We start from the raw sequence: 17,709 nt of genomic DNA, 5'->3' as shown, positions 1-17,709 counted from the left end.
AGAGAGAGAGAGAGAGAGAGAGAGAGAGAGAGAGAGAGTATACATGTGCAGGGAGGGTGTCTCTCAGATATTTCAAGAGGTGTTTTAAAGGTCATTTAAATTACTTTTTTAGACATTGAAGATGACAATAAATTTTACATGATGGCTTTCAAAAGAAAGAATTTGCTTATCTTTGTATTGGAGAAAGGGGAGATGCATGAGGGGGAGCTCAGGCTGCCGATCTTGAAACCCTGCCACTTTGTTTCCGATCATATTGAATTCTTAGCTGGCTGCACACTTAGGAATTCACAGATAAGAATATGGCTTTGTTAAGAAAGGAAATAGTACTTTAGACACTGTTTCAAGTGTAAAGAGAATTAGAATTTGAATTATCAGTAGTGACAAGAGCATTTTCTCTCAATGATAAAAGAAAACTTATGTACATAGATCTTCAAATGTGTCACTTCATTTTGCAGATGGTAGTAAGTGCTGATATTTTATTATTTTGGCTTTTCAAGTGATTTTATTCTTTATTATTAGAGCAGAAATAAAAAAAAAAGTCCGTAGTATATTCCGCCAACATATTCATCACTCATCATTTTTGGAGAGTTTTCAACATAGAGGATGTTTTACTGTGCTAACAAGAGAAAAGGCTAGCCATTAAGTTTATGTTTCTTTGTTTTTCAGTAAGGTCACATATCAGGAATAATGCTGGAAGTATGCTAATAAACAATATATAATGTAGGTCATCAGGGAGTAAGAAATATTTTCTAACTAGTTCTAAAGGGAAATATTGTTTTAAAAAAGGGATAGATGTTATTTACTCAACACATGTTGCTCTATATGTCACCATCCAAAGCATCTTGTAAACAGCTCGTATAGTAAATCTTCTCCAGTGATTGTCAGAATGTTTGAAATCCACGTTAGATTTAGATTCAGCGGAGTCAGTTCACAATGTGCCTAATGTACAAAAACTACTGGGTTCTTTAGACGGCTTCTGCTGGAAATACACCTGTACTACTGTGCTTTGGAAGGAGTATTGTCGTGGTCCTAGAAAAAGATACTGTGGGAAATTATGATGCTTAGGAAAATTTCACTAATAGCATTAATAGTTTCAATCTCAAACAAAATCACATCAAGTTTTATGCTTACTGTTGAGTTTTTTATGATCTGTACAACTTATTTAAAATAAATTGTAATTCACGAACTAATATTTCTTGTTAATACCACTAGTGAAATATTTTAATGGCTTTAGTCAATATAATTCTGTAAAAATGGTTATACCAAGTATCATTTATAGAAGTTTTCACATGTGATTTTCTCACATTTGAGAGATTTTCAAAATGGAATATTTCATAATGGTTTGATTTCCAAGATGGTTTTTAATAGTAAATATTTAGTTTCATCACAACAGAACTTATGTAAGCATGTATTCTGGAAAATACAACAAACACTGTATTTATTAAGTTCATCTAATTTGAACTGGCACTGAGTAATAAAGATGTCAATGAACCATAAGGCCTTTTTCTTCTTTTTAAATCAGAGAGCCTAAGATTTAGAGCTAAGAGAGTTTGTCTCTCTGGAATACTGTTACATCGGGTAATCTTTCTACCTCTCTGGGCCTCAGATTTTCACTTAAAGTTTGATAATTATAATAAAAATTATGTTCCGCCTACTTCCCAAGACTGGTAAAAGTAATAAATTAGTGTTAAAATAATCATTATATGGTATGATTTCTTCACAGGAGAAAATGTATATGTAAATGCTTATACTTAGGAACTTGTACAATGTTAAGTAAATTTCAGACTGGTTATAAATTATAATCTCTGAATCTTTCATATAGAGTCCATGACTCTTAACCTTTTAGGCATTTTACTACTAGATCTCTAGAAGCAATGACAGAGTTATTTTTGTCAGGATGAAATTGTTCCTGATCTTCAAAGACATCGATTTCTAAAACTCAGCTGTGTGTTACTTTCTTCCAATACTGAGGATTGAATCCAAGGCCTTCGCAGAGCTAAATTCTTAGTTCTTTTATTATTTTTTATTTGGAGTCAAGATCTGGCTAAATCACTAAGTTGTCCAGGGTAGGATCAAACTTGCAGTCTTCCTGCCTCAGCCTTCCAGAATGTTAGGCTTACAAGCACGCACTACCACGCTTGGCTGTGTTACAGACATTTGAAACGCTAAATTCCTTGAGTTGAAATATCTTTTAAAAATATGTTATTGGATAATGAAATGTCTCTGTTTCTTCTAAAAGTTTACAACATTTAGAAAGTGTAGTGTTGGGCCCAAGCTGCAGTCTTACTGTAGAACTCATGGCCTAGTCCTTTGCTTAAGAAGTCTCACAGTAATCCGATTAGCAATGGGTATAAAAGCAGCGTGTCAGGAAAATGCCATAAAAATGATTGTTTTTTTTTAAATAAGCAGGAAATAGAAAGTGTGTATGTCTTAGTAATTCTATTTATCCTTGTTTTCTCAGAAGAAGACGTATCAGTGCATCAAGTGTCAGATGGTTTTCTACAATGAATGGGACATTCAGGTTCATGTTGCAAATCACATGATTGGTGAGTAAGGCTCTCAACCTTATTACAGATACCTTTTTTCTCTGCTCGTGTACATCAGTGCCTATATAATTAAACAGTGTTAAAGATGAATTAATTGTTCACCCTTCAATGGATTACCTAGGCATGATTGATTTTTTTTTGTTATTCCTATTATTAGACCTGAGAGGCATTTGCATGTTTTATTTTCTGCAAAGGCTAGTTTAGGCTTCTGTAGAGGATTATATATCTACTGCCAGTCAAAACACAGGTGATTAACAAATTAAACTTCTAATCATTTTTGCATTATTGAAAACTAACAGGAATGGTTAATGAACTGGATGTGAGCTTTCCATAGAGTTTTAGACAGGTTTTAATTTCAGATGTTGTTATGGTAATGGCACTGCTGTGTGCTGCAGAAGCATCTTTGTATCAAAATCTAAAGTGGTGAGTTTTTGTGATGGGGAAACGTAAATAATTTAAATTGCCATGAAATAGTTTTATATGGATGGTTTCAACAGCCTGGAAATAATCATGGTCATAAAGATCATGTAAAGAATTTAGTCATCATTTTTTATTTCCCATCAAATTTTCCATAGATCTTTATAAAAGTAGTTTGGGGAAAGATTTCTGAAGTCTTTCCAGGCCAGTGTTTTTAGGATTTTGCATTTGTTGCATGAGCTAGAATTAAAAGGATAATTTTTTCCCCTTATTCATATTGTCCCATTATCCCTTGATTCTTCAGGGGATACTCTTTTATTTTTTTTTTTAATTTGATAAGCACTTAGTAATAATACTGAGAGTTTTATCAGCCAATTAAATTTTGTCAAGCAGATCTTCTTCTACTAGTAAAATGACAATTGTTATTACTTTGTACTGTTTTTGTTAGTCATTTATGTTTTTATAGTATGAGAGTTTATTTCATACTTGTACCATGGTATAATTCCATACATAAGGGTGATATTGTATTTTAAAAGTTCACTTAACTCCATACTCTGCTATGATGAAAGTTTGTAAGACGGGAAAGAAAATGCAACATTTTAGGCTCTCAAGTTTGCTTTTAGGAGGAAATAAGTTTTATTATGCAATTTTTATAATCAGAACTTTTTGAAGAATACTTTGGCAGATAAGGTGCTCCCATATGTCATTACTGATCAATAGAGCAAGCCGTAAGAAAACTTTTTATGTTTCTGCATAATTTAATGAAGAGAAGTTCAGAAACATGATTTTTGGGAAACTGATTGTTAGTTCTTCAATAGGATCTACTCTGTAGTTTTCAAATGATGTGGCTTTACAAAGATTATTCCTTTTCCTTTCTTTCTTTCTTTCTTTCTTTTTTTTTTTTGTTTTTTTTTGGGGGGGGTGCAACTTGGGATTGAACTCAGGCCCTTGCACTTGCCAGGAAAGCACTTATTCCACTGAGCCATCTCCCCAGGCCCCAAAGATTATTTCTTTAAAAAGACCAAGAGTTTAACTGTACTAAAAGGAGCATATGCAGAAGAGCTGAAATACTACCCACTTCATCTCTGTGTTTCCAGACCTAGGCTCAGATTTATTAGTGATCTTTTATATCTAGTGGACAGCATATCCTTCGGTGGGGCAGGGTGACAGTGACAGCCTTTTTAAGCATTTAGGAGACAATGGTGACATGTAGCAGGATGGCCAAATAATATGCCTATGTAGAGTGCCTTTCATTTGAGGTTCTAAGAAATACCTTAATTTTCAAAACTGCCTTTGTTGAGAGAGGGTACACAAAATTCTTCTTGCCCATGATAGAAGTCACTTTCCCACTTTTTTTTCAATCTCTTTGAGTATTCTCTGTTGGTGATCATTCATTATTCTGCCCGTGCTATGATTTGAGTGAAATTTTCTAGCTAATGAAAGATCCAATAAAATTTGTGTGACTTGCTTCTGGTTAGCTCTACATAAGTGTTTTTGCTTCTAGATTTATTATTTGTCCCAGTACCCAGATGAATGAGTTGAGTATATGTTCAGCACACTATTGATGTTCTTTTGCACATATAGAATCTGAACTGAATATTAAGCCCAAGAGGATTTCTTACTTTTCCAATTTTAGTATCCTTTGGCCCATAACCTTTGCTTTACCCCGGCCCTTCTTTGTTTGAATTGCCTTGGACCCTTCTCTTTGTACTTGTCTTACATGCCTCACATCATTAGTGCTTTCCCAAGGCCTCCCCCTCCATGCTCGCGTGTGTTAATATGACACTTACTTCCTCTTGGGATCTAAGCATTTAACATTCACCTTCTATCGGAGCAACATATTCCACTCTTTCTCACAGAGGGCCTGGCTATTTAATATTCATGCTATTTTTAATAATAAAATATGGGATTCTCTTGCACTTGAGGCCTAAACAAATGAATAGCATCCGTTTAATTGTTCTGTTGACCATGCATCCAAGTTCTTAAACCCCACTGGCCTTGTTAATATCTAGAGAGAGAGAGAGAGAGAGAATGAGAAGCAGGAGGGTGTCACAGAAGCTAAGATATCCTTTTGTAAAATCCCAGTGTGATACTTAGTCTTTCAAATGAGGCAGGCAGCATTATTCTGTTGGCTAAAATACCTCCATTGAGGGTAGGTATTTTTAGATTTTGTATCTGTGTGTGTTTTTTGTCTAATCAAAAAATAATCTCAACTAGACATTTAGCAGGGGAAGAGGGATTAGGGACTATCTGAAAAGCCTCTTACTTCTTTTGCTAAGAGGGTAGATAGTGTTTTTACAGATTTTGTTTTACATTTCAATCAGTCTAGAGGAAGGATTATGTCACCTGATGGAAAACAAGATCTGCAGGATGACTCAATGAGGTGTAACTTAAAATTCCTTCTTTAACCAAATCATTTGTATTTGTTCCTGTGGAGTTCATGTATTTTAACACAGTTTCAGGCCACATATACATTTCTTTGTGAACATGCTGGTTTCAGGCTGTGGACTTGGGAGTGGCACTTGTGAATGAAAAACGGATGCTTCTGCCAGGTGCCCATAGGAGGTACACCACCTCTACGTAGTGCTATTTTGTGGCTAGGTGTGGACACGTGGCCTCAGTTGCAGGAATAATCACTTAGTTAAAATGCACCAGGTTTTTGATTTATGCCTATTAAGGTAAAAAGAAAACTCTCCACAACATTTTGACACCATTTCAGTAAGAAATCAGACTGGTGACTATCACACACACAAATAGAGAACTAGGAAACATCTTAACAGCTTTCTTCAGGGAAAGGATTTCCCTTTTTTAATGTTTATGCAGACAAGAACATTTTTCTTGTCTTCTTTTATTTATTTTCCGTGGTTTACAGTGGTTTTAACCTGAAAATGCAAAAGGAAACCATTGTATATTGTGTCCTTTAATTATATTCACCTTTCTCTTTTTGTCAAGATGGTAAATATTTATTGTAGCTTTTTTTCTTTGAGATTTCTGATTATTATTATTACTATTATTTGGTATGGATTAACAATGATAGAGATGAAACCAGAGAATCTAAATGAATTTAATCCAGCAAAGGGATTGCCTCGTATAAAATTATGAGGCTCAACAGCAGTAAAGTAAATTTGTAAGTGCTCAGAATAAAAGGCTGTTAGGCATGAGATGATATAAAGAGATGAAATCGCCAAGAAGTATTTATGAGAAGCTTAATTTTTTCACTCTGATAATTCTTGACCAATAATTACCAGTCTCTAATTATCTATTTTAGTTAGAAAGAAATTTTGTTCACTATGGAAGTTGGCATTGCAACTAGTGCATAAATCCCTAAAGAGACAAATGTGTTCCAAACAGCCCCAAACAACTGTCTGATGAAGCACAGAGAGAAAATTGTGGGCGGATGGTGATAGACAACTAGCAGTATGCTTACTATGGAAGGCCAGGCCACTCAAGAAAGAAGAGATCGAGAGGGAAAAGGGCCTAATCCTCGGAACTGATTACTGTAAGTGTGGAGTTTGGAAGATGAGTGTAGGCATGACCATTTTCAACAAAGTTCAGGGACAGAGAATATGGAGGGAATGAAATGGGTATAAATCAGTTACCTAACAATGACTTTCAAAGATATCATTAGGAATGGATTTTCAGTTTCATTTATCTTGTCATGTTTTCATATGATTCAAAAGATCAGTGTCACAATGGCCACATTGTATGTAAGGTGTCAGAATAATCCATTTCATGAAAAAATAAGAAAAAATCAGAAATAAAAACAATGAACAAAGCCTGGGCAGGTTAGGGATGATGTGTCAACATGTTAGGGAAGGCAATGCCTTCGTCTCTTAGAAAAGCAAAACAAGAAATGCAGCTATAAATGATAGCCAGAACAAAAACAGTCATGCGAAGATGCTATTATTTAGATCTCTGACATTCACTGTTTTCTAGATAATTACAATTTTTAAAAGGCTGTCGAAAGACAACACTTCTACAGAGCATGCAGGAAAATACGTTCCCCGCATGCCATTGCACGTACTGCATTTCAGTGGTGTGAAGACAATAAGAGTAAAAACATCAGTTTAGAATGGGGCAGTGGAACTTTAGTTCCTTCTTGTGGCAAGGGGCATTCAGACATTCTGCAATTTTTTAATTCTCAACATCACAGACGAGACTCTTTTCCTTTCTTTTCTTTAGTAGATGGCCTACTCTGTGACTAATCTTCATCATACCTTTGTGACATTCAGCATCACCTTTGAATCATTTCAGAGTGAGTGTTTCTACTTTAAAATAGACAAAAGCCAATATTTTGGGTCTAAAATGGATTTGGATCTCTTATCTTACAGGGAAGTAGCCAAAGATCTGGATCTCTGCATTGGAGGATAAAGTGATACATTGCCTTTTCCCTTTGCTTCCACTGGGTATTTTTAAAAGAATGAGTAGCAATAAACCTACCATACTACCCATATTTATGAAGAGTGTGTGCATGTGTATATGTATGTGTACATAACCATACTATCCTAAGACTTTCAGAATCATTGAGATTCTTTGGAGCCTTGATTTGTATTCATTTTAAATGAGAAGACTATTGAGATTTTGTTGTCGTTGTTCTTAAGAAAAAGCATCTTTATTTGATTGCTTAAAAATAGAGTGACTTAAATAAGCATTTGGTGTTAAATATGATGAAATACTGGCTTATTTTTATCAAGAACTGGATTAAAAAGATGAAATCTGGGCAGTTTAATGGTAACAGAAAGCTACCCTCATGTGGGCAATGCTGGCTTATTTGAAAAGCCCATAAAGGGTTTCTACATGGACCATACAAAAGGGATACTTTCTCTTTAATAGCCATCTGTACAGGAGAGACGAGAAGTGCGCCAGGTCATCTCTCCTCAGCTGTCATGATATTAACGTAGGTAATGGAGCAAGCTCGGCGTTCTGCTGGGTGTTGTTTTTCATAGATGTTCATCGATTTACACAGATAATTCTATTTATTTCTTAGAGTTGGTCCAAGTGAACCAGGCAGAATAACAAACACCAAAGCATTTCCAATGACTTTATCTTTGTTTGCAACGTAACTTTTGTCTAAAAAATGGTGTCACACCTACTGTGCAGATGGCTGCATGATTTGTAAACCAGCCAAAACATTTAAACAAATGTGTGATCTGGGGATAGATTAAATAAAGGATAAAATGGACTGTGGGCCACAAATTCTAATAATCAGATGATTTTAAGTTGTGTGCAGTGCAGAGCGATGGTCACAGTGATAGCAGGGAGAGCTTGCCAATGACAGCAAGGTGCCTTATAGATCTCAGGATGGAGCCTGTGGCCTGGTAGGCCTCAGTTTGAGAACCACACATTTGCTGTACAGCTGGCAGCTCTGTATGGGGACATCAGATAAAACTTATGTAAAATGAAGTGTTATTGCTTAGTATGAAATTGTTCAGAGAGGGAATTTGCAGACAGTAACTGAAAACAGAATTCATGGTACCAATGAAGCAGACTGTAAATATGAAGAGGGTTTAATTATCTGCGCAATTTAACAAAAATTCAAGATGTATTCAGAAAGGACATCCACAGGCATAGATACAACATAGCTCCACTGTTTATTGAGTACAAAGAGGGCCGGAGGAGCTCACAGAGCCTCGTTTCTGATCAGCCTCTCTAAAAGCAAAGGCAGCTGAATAGAAAAGGAAAAGGAGGTTTTGGAGGAAGGTAGAGTTTTCAAGAGCTCATCGTGGATTTCTGGGCTCTTGTTTTGTGAGCAATTTAGGATGCAAATTTTTGGGTCTGTCTCCTAATTTCTGTGTTCAGCGATTAAAAGGCAAATCAGGATGTTTATCCTTGTTGTGTGTTTCAGCTTCTGTCTAGCAACTTTGATTTACAAGAGCAAAAAAACACTGGCACTCAGTGTAGTTCCTAATTTACAAGCCCCGAAGAAAGGCTATTAGACGTTTCTTGTGATGGTAATTTTTTGTGCGGCTGAGAATTCTGGCTGAGCCCATAGACAGATCCAAGATTCAGTTTCTTGTTGCCTTTTCAAAACATGCTCCCCTGAAAGAGGCTTCTAAAGAACGCTGCTCTCAAGGACGTTTGCCGTGCTCCTAGGCTCTGTACAGGGGTGTGAAGAAGGCAGAGGGGGCACCAGATGGGTAGTGCCACTTCGCTGCCTGCAGCACAATGGCGGGGCTCCTGGCTCTGGGAATATGCCACCACTGTACGTAGTTTCCCCTCCCTGTGTGATATGTTTGTTATCCAATGTGGGTATCTGCTTCTGAATCGAGTTTGCGGTACATTTCTGAATGGAAGGCACTGAAAGTCCCCAAAATTAAATAAAAAAAGAGCCTGGCCTCCTCCCCCACCACACGCACTGGTGCCTATACTCACAGAGAGATTGTGACCTATTTCCAGTGGATGCCTTTATACAAGTGTGAAGGAAAGGTCTCTGATGACCTATTTCCATAGGTTATTTCCTAGTTTCAGGCCCATTAATAGCAGTAAACAAAGGAGAGGGAGCCAATATGGAGGGTGGGTGTCGAACTTCAGCTGTTCATATTGTTGCATTTGGTGAGCTGACGGGGTTTCGTAGGTCACCTTTAGAATTATGCCTATGACAGCAGTAGCTACCTGCCAAGATGGCAAGGTATCTCACAGCTCTCAGGATGGCGCCTGTGGCCCGGTAGGCCTCAGTTGGAGGGGCACACATTTGCTGTACAGCTGGCGGCTCTGTATGGGGCAGCCGTGTGGGCTGTTAGGGAGCTGGAAAGGAGACAAGCATGAAATTTCTTCTAACCCCAACTCTGTTTTTCTGTACTGTTGGCTGCTTCTCAGTTCCTTGACAAAAAAACCAATCAGGCACCCTTTAATCCGCCTGTGATTACCACTGGTATAAAAAGAGAAGCATAATGAGGAAAAATGCCTCGTTTTGTTGCCTTCAAAAGCCAACAAATTGGAGTTAACTTGACAGGAAGTGGCTTAATAATTAGATTATTTATTTATTCCTGACACATATCCCCCTGTTACTAGTCTCAGGAGACCCTGTAGATGGTACGATTTTCAAGCTGCCATTACTTCGCTGTCTTCTGCGAACAAAGAAGCTACTGTCTATCAGTCAATTAAATGCACTCTTTAAGCAGAGGCTGCGAAGTCCTCAATGGAGAGAGCCCTGGGACTCTGTGGCTGATGATTCCTTTCTCTGTACTGTACATCACACTCTCAACTGCAGTCCCCACAGAGATGGAATAAAGTCATGCATTAAAATATCACTTGTTGATTTGTTTGCTAATGAAGAGCCATTGAAATGTTTGTGTATTTCTATGGCAAATTTGTTGATAAAAAGGCCTACTTGCTAGCATATCTGAGTTCATCTGCTGTGAGTGCTTATTTAAGAGTTATTAAAATTAAAGTCAACAAACAACAGAATAAAAAAACTGGAGATAAAAAGAGTTTTCCTACTATTTCCATCAAATTCATTGCATAACGCCAGGAAACACCAAGAAATGGTGTCACTTCAATTCCTCACTTATGTTACATTAATACAAACACCATGTTTTCTTGGGCATAAAAATGCCTTTTTCAAACTGTTTAGGAGCTCGACCTTTTAAAGAATGAAAAGATATTAGAATCCCTCTGTGAGAATAATGTACTTAAAAATGTTCTTTTCTTTTTATTTATGTTGAGTGGCATTTTCGAAGTGATGCCTTGAACACAAATTCATGTAGACATGTTTCTGGAAGCTTAGTGGTGCTTTTAAAGTCAAACTAATAAAATGAGACAAGCTGAAGCCAATCTCACCACCTTGTGGAACCTACAGAATGATGAGCTTCTTTCTGTGTTTTTCTGTATGTTGTTTTCCTTTTCTTTTCGCATTACTTTATTTCCATGTAAGTAAGTGGTTTCCATTGGTAAGAGGTAGTAGGAAGAGCTCTCAGGTGGATGAAGCCCTTGTCTCTTAGTAAGTTCCTCCTCTTTCCTGCTTGCTGTGTGGAAGGCATGTCTTTTGCTGTATTTCTCTGGGCTTTCATTGATTGACCTTCTATCTTGAGACTATGTCTGTTGTTGGTTTAAGGGTCTAGATCGCTTGCTAGGCCAGAGGACTTACTGATATGATAGCACTCGATGAAATATTCAGCCATGGTTCTGCCATTGAAAGAGACACATTTGGAATTTAAACAGGGGCCACTGACCTCTGAAAAAGTCCCCTCTTCCCTGGACTTTATATGGAAGAGTAATCAAGGCTTTTACTCTAGTTTCCACGATTACCTGACAACAGGCTATAAAGAATTAATTCCAGCCTTCATTGGATGGCTGTGTTTCTTACTTCCACCCTGTTATTCCAAGTCATTTTGTTAGAAAAAGCTTAGATACTCGGAGGTGTTCTATAATAGAAAATGAATCTGAAACACTTTCATTAATTGGTGATTAATATATTTCAGGATTAGTTTAAGCAGGGCTCTACCTCCTGCCCAGTCAAGTATGTTCTGGTTAATATCCAATTATCTGCACCTTCGTAGTTATTATGTCTTAATATTTCGGATATGATAACCAGAAACTCAAGAGCAATGCTAATGAGGAACATAGAGCGAGAATTAACCAATGACATACGCAGTGATCCTTGGTGAGTCAAGAATCTCTTTTCTCCCCCTGATCATATTGGTTTAGCATCTTCTGAGTGCTGACTGAAAAGTTAGACTTCCAACTTCCATAGGCAAGAATCACACAATCCAAAATTGTTCTCTCTTTTAAATAATATGACCCTGACTTTGCAGTGTGAATGTTCACCTAGAAGCCACTGTTTCAGTTCATTCCATATCTTCAGAACAGGAAATGTCATGTTCTTCATCTTTTCCTTTTGACAAAGCCACAAGTTGCTATGCCTTAGAAAGATGTTTTAATTCAGATTAATTTGGACTCCCTTTACTAGCTCACTTTTTACCCACCACTTTTTCTTCTCTTTCAACCAAGATTGATCGCCATGCTGTACCGAGATTGTGCCTGTCTTTAGGTTTTTCCCAGCTCAGTTCACCGCTGTCACAGTGCAACGGGGCTGGCCTGAGCAGCGTCTAGCTATGTGGCTTTGGGAGTGCACTTGGGCCGCTCCCTTTGTATGCTGTATTGTAATGAAGCAACATCAGTAAATTGCAGTGAAGGGTGATTGTTGCACAGGGATGACTACTACACCTTGGGGTCCATTTGCACCAGATTATTCTTTTTATTGTTATTGTTCCTTCCCATCTTCTGTACTCCCTCGCCGCTGAACATGCTGTTGGCCACCAGTGCCCTGCAGAGGGGATCCTGAGGAATGGTGCAGACATCTTTTGTGTTCTCTTTGGCACATACCGATCACCAGTCCATGCACAGCCCAGCTTTCCCAGGTGGCTTTGCAGTTCTTTACCAATGCCACTGGACTCCGTTTATAGGATTCCTTATCTTCATCTTCTTAAAGGAGTGAATTGGGAAGAAGGGCAACACATTCTTTTTCCCATATCTTGTACTGAAATTATGAATGTGTAGTCATGATGACAATAGTATTTGTCCTTTTCTCCAAGTAGGTTTAAGAATTTACAAAAAGGATCTAGATGGGATTACTGCTTGAAGGTGGGATTTATTTTTTTTTGGGGGGGGTTTCCTTAACATAAAGTCAGGAATAATGTACACATTAGTAGTTTTTCTCTTGATAAAATAGTCTTTTTTCTCAGCCCAAACATATTCAACCAGTAACTAATAGGATTTTAAGTCAGAGCTCTTATGTTCTTATTGAACAGAATTGTGAATGAAGGTTTTAAGTAGGGGATAATCACATGTGAATTTGGGGTGGCCATCAGTCTCCTTGCTGTCACAATGGTAGTACCTGTGTCCTTTGGTTTCTTCAATTGTTAGTACAGCTGTTATTCAGGGTTTTTTGTTTTTTTTTTCCTGTAAGGCAGGGCTACTGTGCAGCATTCAAACTAAAATCTAGAATTAGAACTGACACACCTTCAATTGAACTATCAAGTCCTTTAAAACTGCTTGGCCATGACGCCAGTCCCACGCTATTTGACCGTACACACTTCCGATAGCGGGCCAGAGAGCATTGATTTTTAGCTGTCATTTCTAGTGCACATACTGTAGAATTGAAATTTAAACCTTAATCCACTCAGTAATGCAATTAATTTTTAATGTGCAGTAATACTAATTGAAATAGCTTGAATTTAGTAAGTCACCACAAGACATTTTCAAAAGCAAGAGTCTCCACCGAGAACTGGAAGGACAGATAATCGTTGTTACAGTGTTTACTGAATAAATGCTCACTCTGCAGGCCACCAGTGGGAAGGAAGGCTGCTTTAAATTAGGCTCTATTATACCTCTTTGAGAAAAGAGACATCTTTTCAGAGAGAATTTCTGCTTGCTACCCACTGTAAAAGAATGCAGCATTTTGAATGACTTTCTGAATGCATAGTTTTATTTATACGCTATCATAACTTAATGTATGCAAACTAATATTAGCTCATTTTAGAGAAATCAATTAGGAATAGTTGCAAGTGAAGTCACTCCTCAACCATGTCACGGCCAGAAACAACAGTCTGCGTGGGTTGTCTTATTACACGATTCGTATTGAAGCGATCACTTCTAGATTCGAGGAATACGACGCGTTGCCAGCTGTCTGTGAATCTGTTGTCATGTGTGGGCGTGTTTATATTCTGGTGCGTCAAAAATATACCTGAGTTTCTTATCATTCCAAGCTTTACTTCCAACATATTCTTTCAAAATGGCCTTTTGAATGTTTTGTGAAGGTTTTTTTTTCTCCTAGTCACAGTAATGCAAATTTTGCACAGTAAATCCAAATAGGTTTTCAGTCATGTCTTCTCTAAAAAGGTTCTCTGACCACATTTATCTGCCGGTAAATGAGGACTTCAAAATGCTTCAGTTCTACTGATGAATGGGCTTGCGGAGTGTTCAAAATAAGCACAAGCATTAACTTTAAAGAAGGCGAGTGCTGTATATCATGCTTTCATGGCTCTGACATTAGCGTATTTAATAAGCCAATAGTGCTGTTAAATATTTAGTAAACGTTCTCTCATAGCCCTACCATCTATTCAAATGGGATTTTAAGACATTTTTGCAATGCATAAGTAAAAATGATGTTAGGGAACTTGCAGCCATTGTAGTGTGGTGTAGCTTCTAAATGAAGCGTCAGATAATGTGGTACAAATGAGCTCAGCACGTTCGGTCCTACAAAAACCTGAATCAGTTCACATTCTTTGCGTTAAGGGTTCCATTTGGCTTCTGCTTCTGCCATGGTTTAGTCAAAAGTGCCGCTGGGATTGTTGGCATAGAGTAAAAAAATGACATTGTGATATGTTAAAAAGAAGACTTTAATTGTGATTATTTTAAGCATTGTCAGCTGAGCTTTGGAATTTTTTTTCTTTTCTACGGAGAGAGGATGAAAGAGAAATGAGGGACAATCAATGTTTAGCCCACCGAGTCTGTATTAGCAAATCAAGTTAGAGATATAATGCCCTAAATCTCTTTAGTTTCTATTTGGAGTTTGCAGTGGTGTATTCTGAATGTTAGAAATCATTGTACAGACCAACATGATGCATATTGGATCATCGTTTATAATTTTTTCCCATATTTGATAGTTACTATCTAAGTAGCAATAATTCTTTTAGGCTAGTATTGAAAGTGCTTTCTTGGAGCCTACTGTGGAAATATTTCCAGCAGATATAATGGTGACTTCATTATTGTTGTGTTGAGTTAGAATTCACATGTCACCTTTTCAGTGCTTCATAGTATTACTAGTTTTGAAGGTATAAGGGTAAAGGCTGGTATTTTGCTCAGATTTCCATATAATGTGCTTTTGGCTTGTCTGGAGCCTACTTGCTAGACTCTTAATTCTTTCTGTTTTATATGCAGCCAGTGACCTCAGTATTCATTCAGACTGTGCTGAGATGTGCCTCATCTGTAAGGCTTCCTGTTCTTATTCGCTACTTGTATTCTCCTAAGAAGAAGCATAAGATTCATTACGATGGTGTGGAAATACATTTTGTTTTGAGATTATATTTATCACGTGTTCAAATCAAGAATTCCATAAGAAAGGATGGAAAAGGCAAGAGCTTTAGGTGTCCATGAAGCAGGAGGAAATGACAGTGAAATGGGCTTTATAGATAGGTGTGTTTAATATGCGATGCTTGATGTATGTTGACCTCAGGTTACGAGAGTAGAAAATCCCATTTTCCAGCTTGTTTCAAATGTAGTAAAAATGCTGCTTCAGTTGCTTTATGCTACTCACATTGGGAAAGGTGCTTATACTGTGATAATTATCATCAAGGAATATTAATGTGTTCAGCATTTGTAACCCAAAAACTCATTATAGCTTAAGCTGTGCATCATCTGTGAAGAGAGAACTTTGCCAGAATTCGCTCTTCACAGGGGTTGCCTCCTGCTTGCTGTGGAGTGGTCAGAGTACTGCAAGAGGTCACTTAGGCTATTTTTGAAAGCTGAAGTTTTGCAATTTTTGAATCACTACCTTCTGTCTAAAGAGCTTATCACTGTTCCCTCAAAATGCCCTCCTTCTAATTGACTGCATAGTAGAGTGCAAAAAATAATCGTATTAAATAAATCAGAGGTAAGTGTATATCATGATGTGGCATGCAAGAAGATCAGTGTGTGTGCTCCATGCCAAGATAATTGAAGTGTTTGTGTCTCCTCTTCAGTCCCTCAGCAAAGGGATTCATTTCCACCCCTTTCCTTAATGCAGGTGCCCTTGGGTTACAGAGAGAAATGCCCCCACTGGGGCTCCATTTCCCAGCCCTCTGGCTGGAAACTGTGTAAATAAGACTGCAGGGTCAGCCTTCCTTTGTCAGCAGCAGTGTCTTTAATTAGTCTGTGACAGTCTTTCATAGGAGCCTGAACAGTTCTTGGGATCATTCCTCACACATTGAAGACTTCTGTCTGGAACACAGATTTTTTTTTTTTTTGAATGTTTGCTTAAAAAATCAACCCCTGAGGAGGGGGTGGTATTGACATGAAGAGCTGAAGAGCTCAGAGTGTGTCGGGTATCCTGTAACTTAACCTGATTAAAAGAGCTAAGGAGGCAGCTCCACTGTAGGTGGTTCATCTCCTGAGGAGGTGGTGCCCTCACCTGTAGTGGGCTGCTCGCTGAAAGGGAGCTTTGAGCCTGGGATGTTTTGATGTGATTAAATCCCATTATTCTCCCCATTCTCATCCATTGCTTGTCGTTTCCCATAAGTACCGCCGCTCCGTGCTCCACATTAGGGTCTGTGTAGGCCAGGTGAGGGGCGTTGATACACAGTGCTGTCAGGCTGTAGGGCACTGCAGGACTGCTGCATTTCTGAGGTCAAATTGTGAGCCTGGCCTTGCTCTTGGGAGGACTAGAAAAATATGTTTCATAACTCCCCATAGACTTAAGCGAGGAATAGCAGGGGGAGGAGAGGAACATGGAACCCACAGGCTCTGTTCAGATGCACTGGAAGGCTAAAATTCCTTAAGCAGGATGCTAGCTGTTGTTCGGGAGGAGTCACTGCCATGGGTGCAGCCAGTCCTCGCCAAGGGCTTTGGGGGATGGGGTAACCATTCACATTGCGCAGCAGGCACAGACACAAGCTGACAATCTGGAGGAAACTTGCTGAAATGGGAATTTAACTGTTAAAATCCCTCCCATGAAGGAATATGGATAGGTGGAGCGCTATGAATTGGGTGCAGATACTGCCGGCTGATTCCATTGCAAGCAATTTGTTGGGCGATGGTGGTTAGCGTTTTGCTTTGGATACGACAGAACCTTTCTGTTGTGCAGCAGAGCACGAATGCTGCAAAAACGGATGAGCGTCCTGCACCAGAGACAGGTTCCCAATAGTTTGAGGCTAGAATGCTGACAGTCGAGTGGGGAGAGGCGGCGGGGGCAGATCTTCTGCCAGGATGTAAACTTAATAATCTTCATGAATTTTGAGTAACTCATAACTCCACTTCCTCACCTAAAGAAGCATTATGAAAAGATTGCTTCTAAATCCTTCAGACTTTCTCTGCACTTATGATAGATGCCATCTCCTTTACCTTGAGGCGTTGGAAATGAATGAGAGGGTTTCTTTTTTATAAGAGATAAAAATGTATACTTTAGAAGGAGTAAATTGCATTTTCATGTTTAAGTTCACTATTTGCACTTGATGTGGTGAGATCCAAATGTGAAGAATTGCTTTTGACATCATTTCTCTGGCTCCTGTGTCCCAGGCCACTGCATTATTATGCTGAAATGCGCCGTCACATGGGATAGATGTGGAAAGCCTGAAAATCCTGTACTATTGCACGCCATGTCCAGCTTGTTTGGAGTAACTGTAACTTCTTTAATTATCAAAACAATCTAATTTAACCCACTGAAGTTACACTGAATAATACAGAATTAAAAAAAAAACCCAGTAATCTTCCCAGTACAGTTGTTTGGAGAGGCCAACCAACAGCATTATTTCTTAATGAAGCAGCAATTTTAACTTTCTCCAAAAGCCTGTGTTATAAAAATCTGTGTCCTGTACTATATTACTATGTAATACTATAAAGTAAAATTTGAAGTACATCCAACAGTCTTAAAATGTTATGACTGACTTAGCTTTCTTTGTGTGTTAGGGTGTGCACGTGTGCATGTGCGCGTGTCTACACCCACGTGTACACGTCTGTGTGAAGCCTGTTCCCAGTGCCAAACTCTTCCACTGCAGACTCTGTGCCACACTGCTCCCTATCTTGTGTTTAACGTGTTTCCAACAGCTAAGAG

General features: G+C 38.3%; 1 protein-coding gene across 1 annotated transcript in view; it reads left to right on the top strand.

The window, feature by feature from the left end:
- Znf521 (zinc finger protein 521) overlaps window positions 1–17,709 on the top strand; it is a 287,254-nt gene that overhangs the window by 153,365 nt on the left and 116,180 nt on the right. Inside the window, exon 6 of the mRNA XM_004623543.2 lies at window positions 2,462–2,546. Coding sequence (XP_004623600.1) covers window positions 2,462–2,546 — 85 coding nt within the window. The remainder of the gene's footprint in view (window positions 1–2,461; window positions 2,547–17,709) is intronic.

Source organism: Octodon degus, unplaced genomic scaffold (genome assembly GCF_000260255.1).
Source record: "Octodon degus isolate 3935 unplaced genomic scaffold, OctDeg1.0 scaffold00003, whole genome shotgun sequence".
Lineage (NCBI taxonomy): Eukaryota > Metazoa > Chordata > Mammalia > Rodentia > Octodontidae > Octodon > Octodon degus.
Note: the sequence above shows the minus strand (reverse complement) of the source record. Positions and strands in the feature narration are given on the sequence as shown.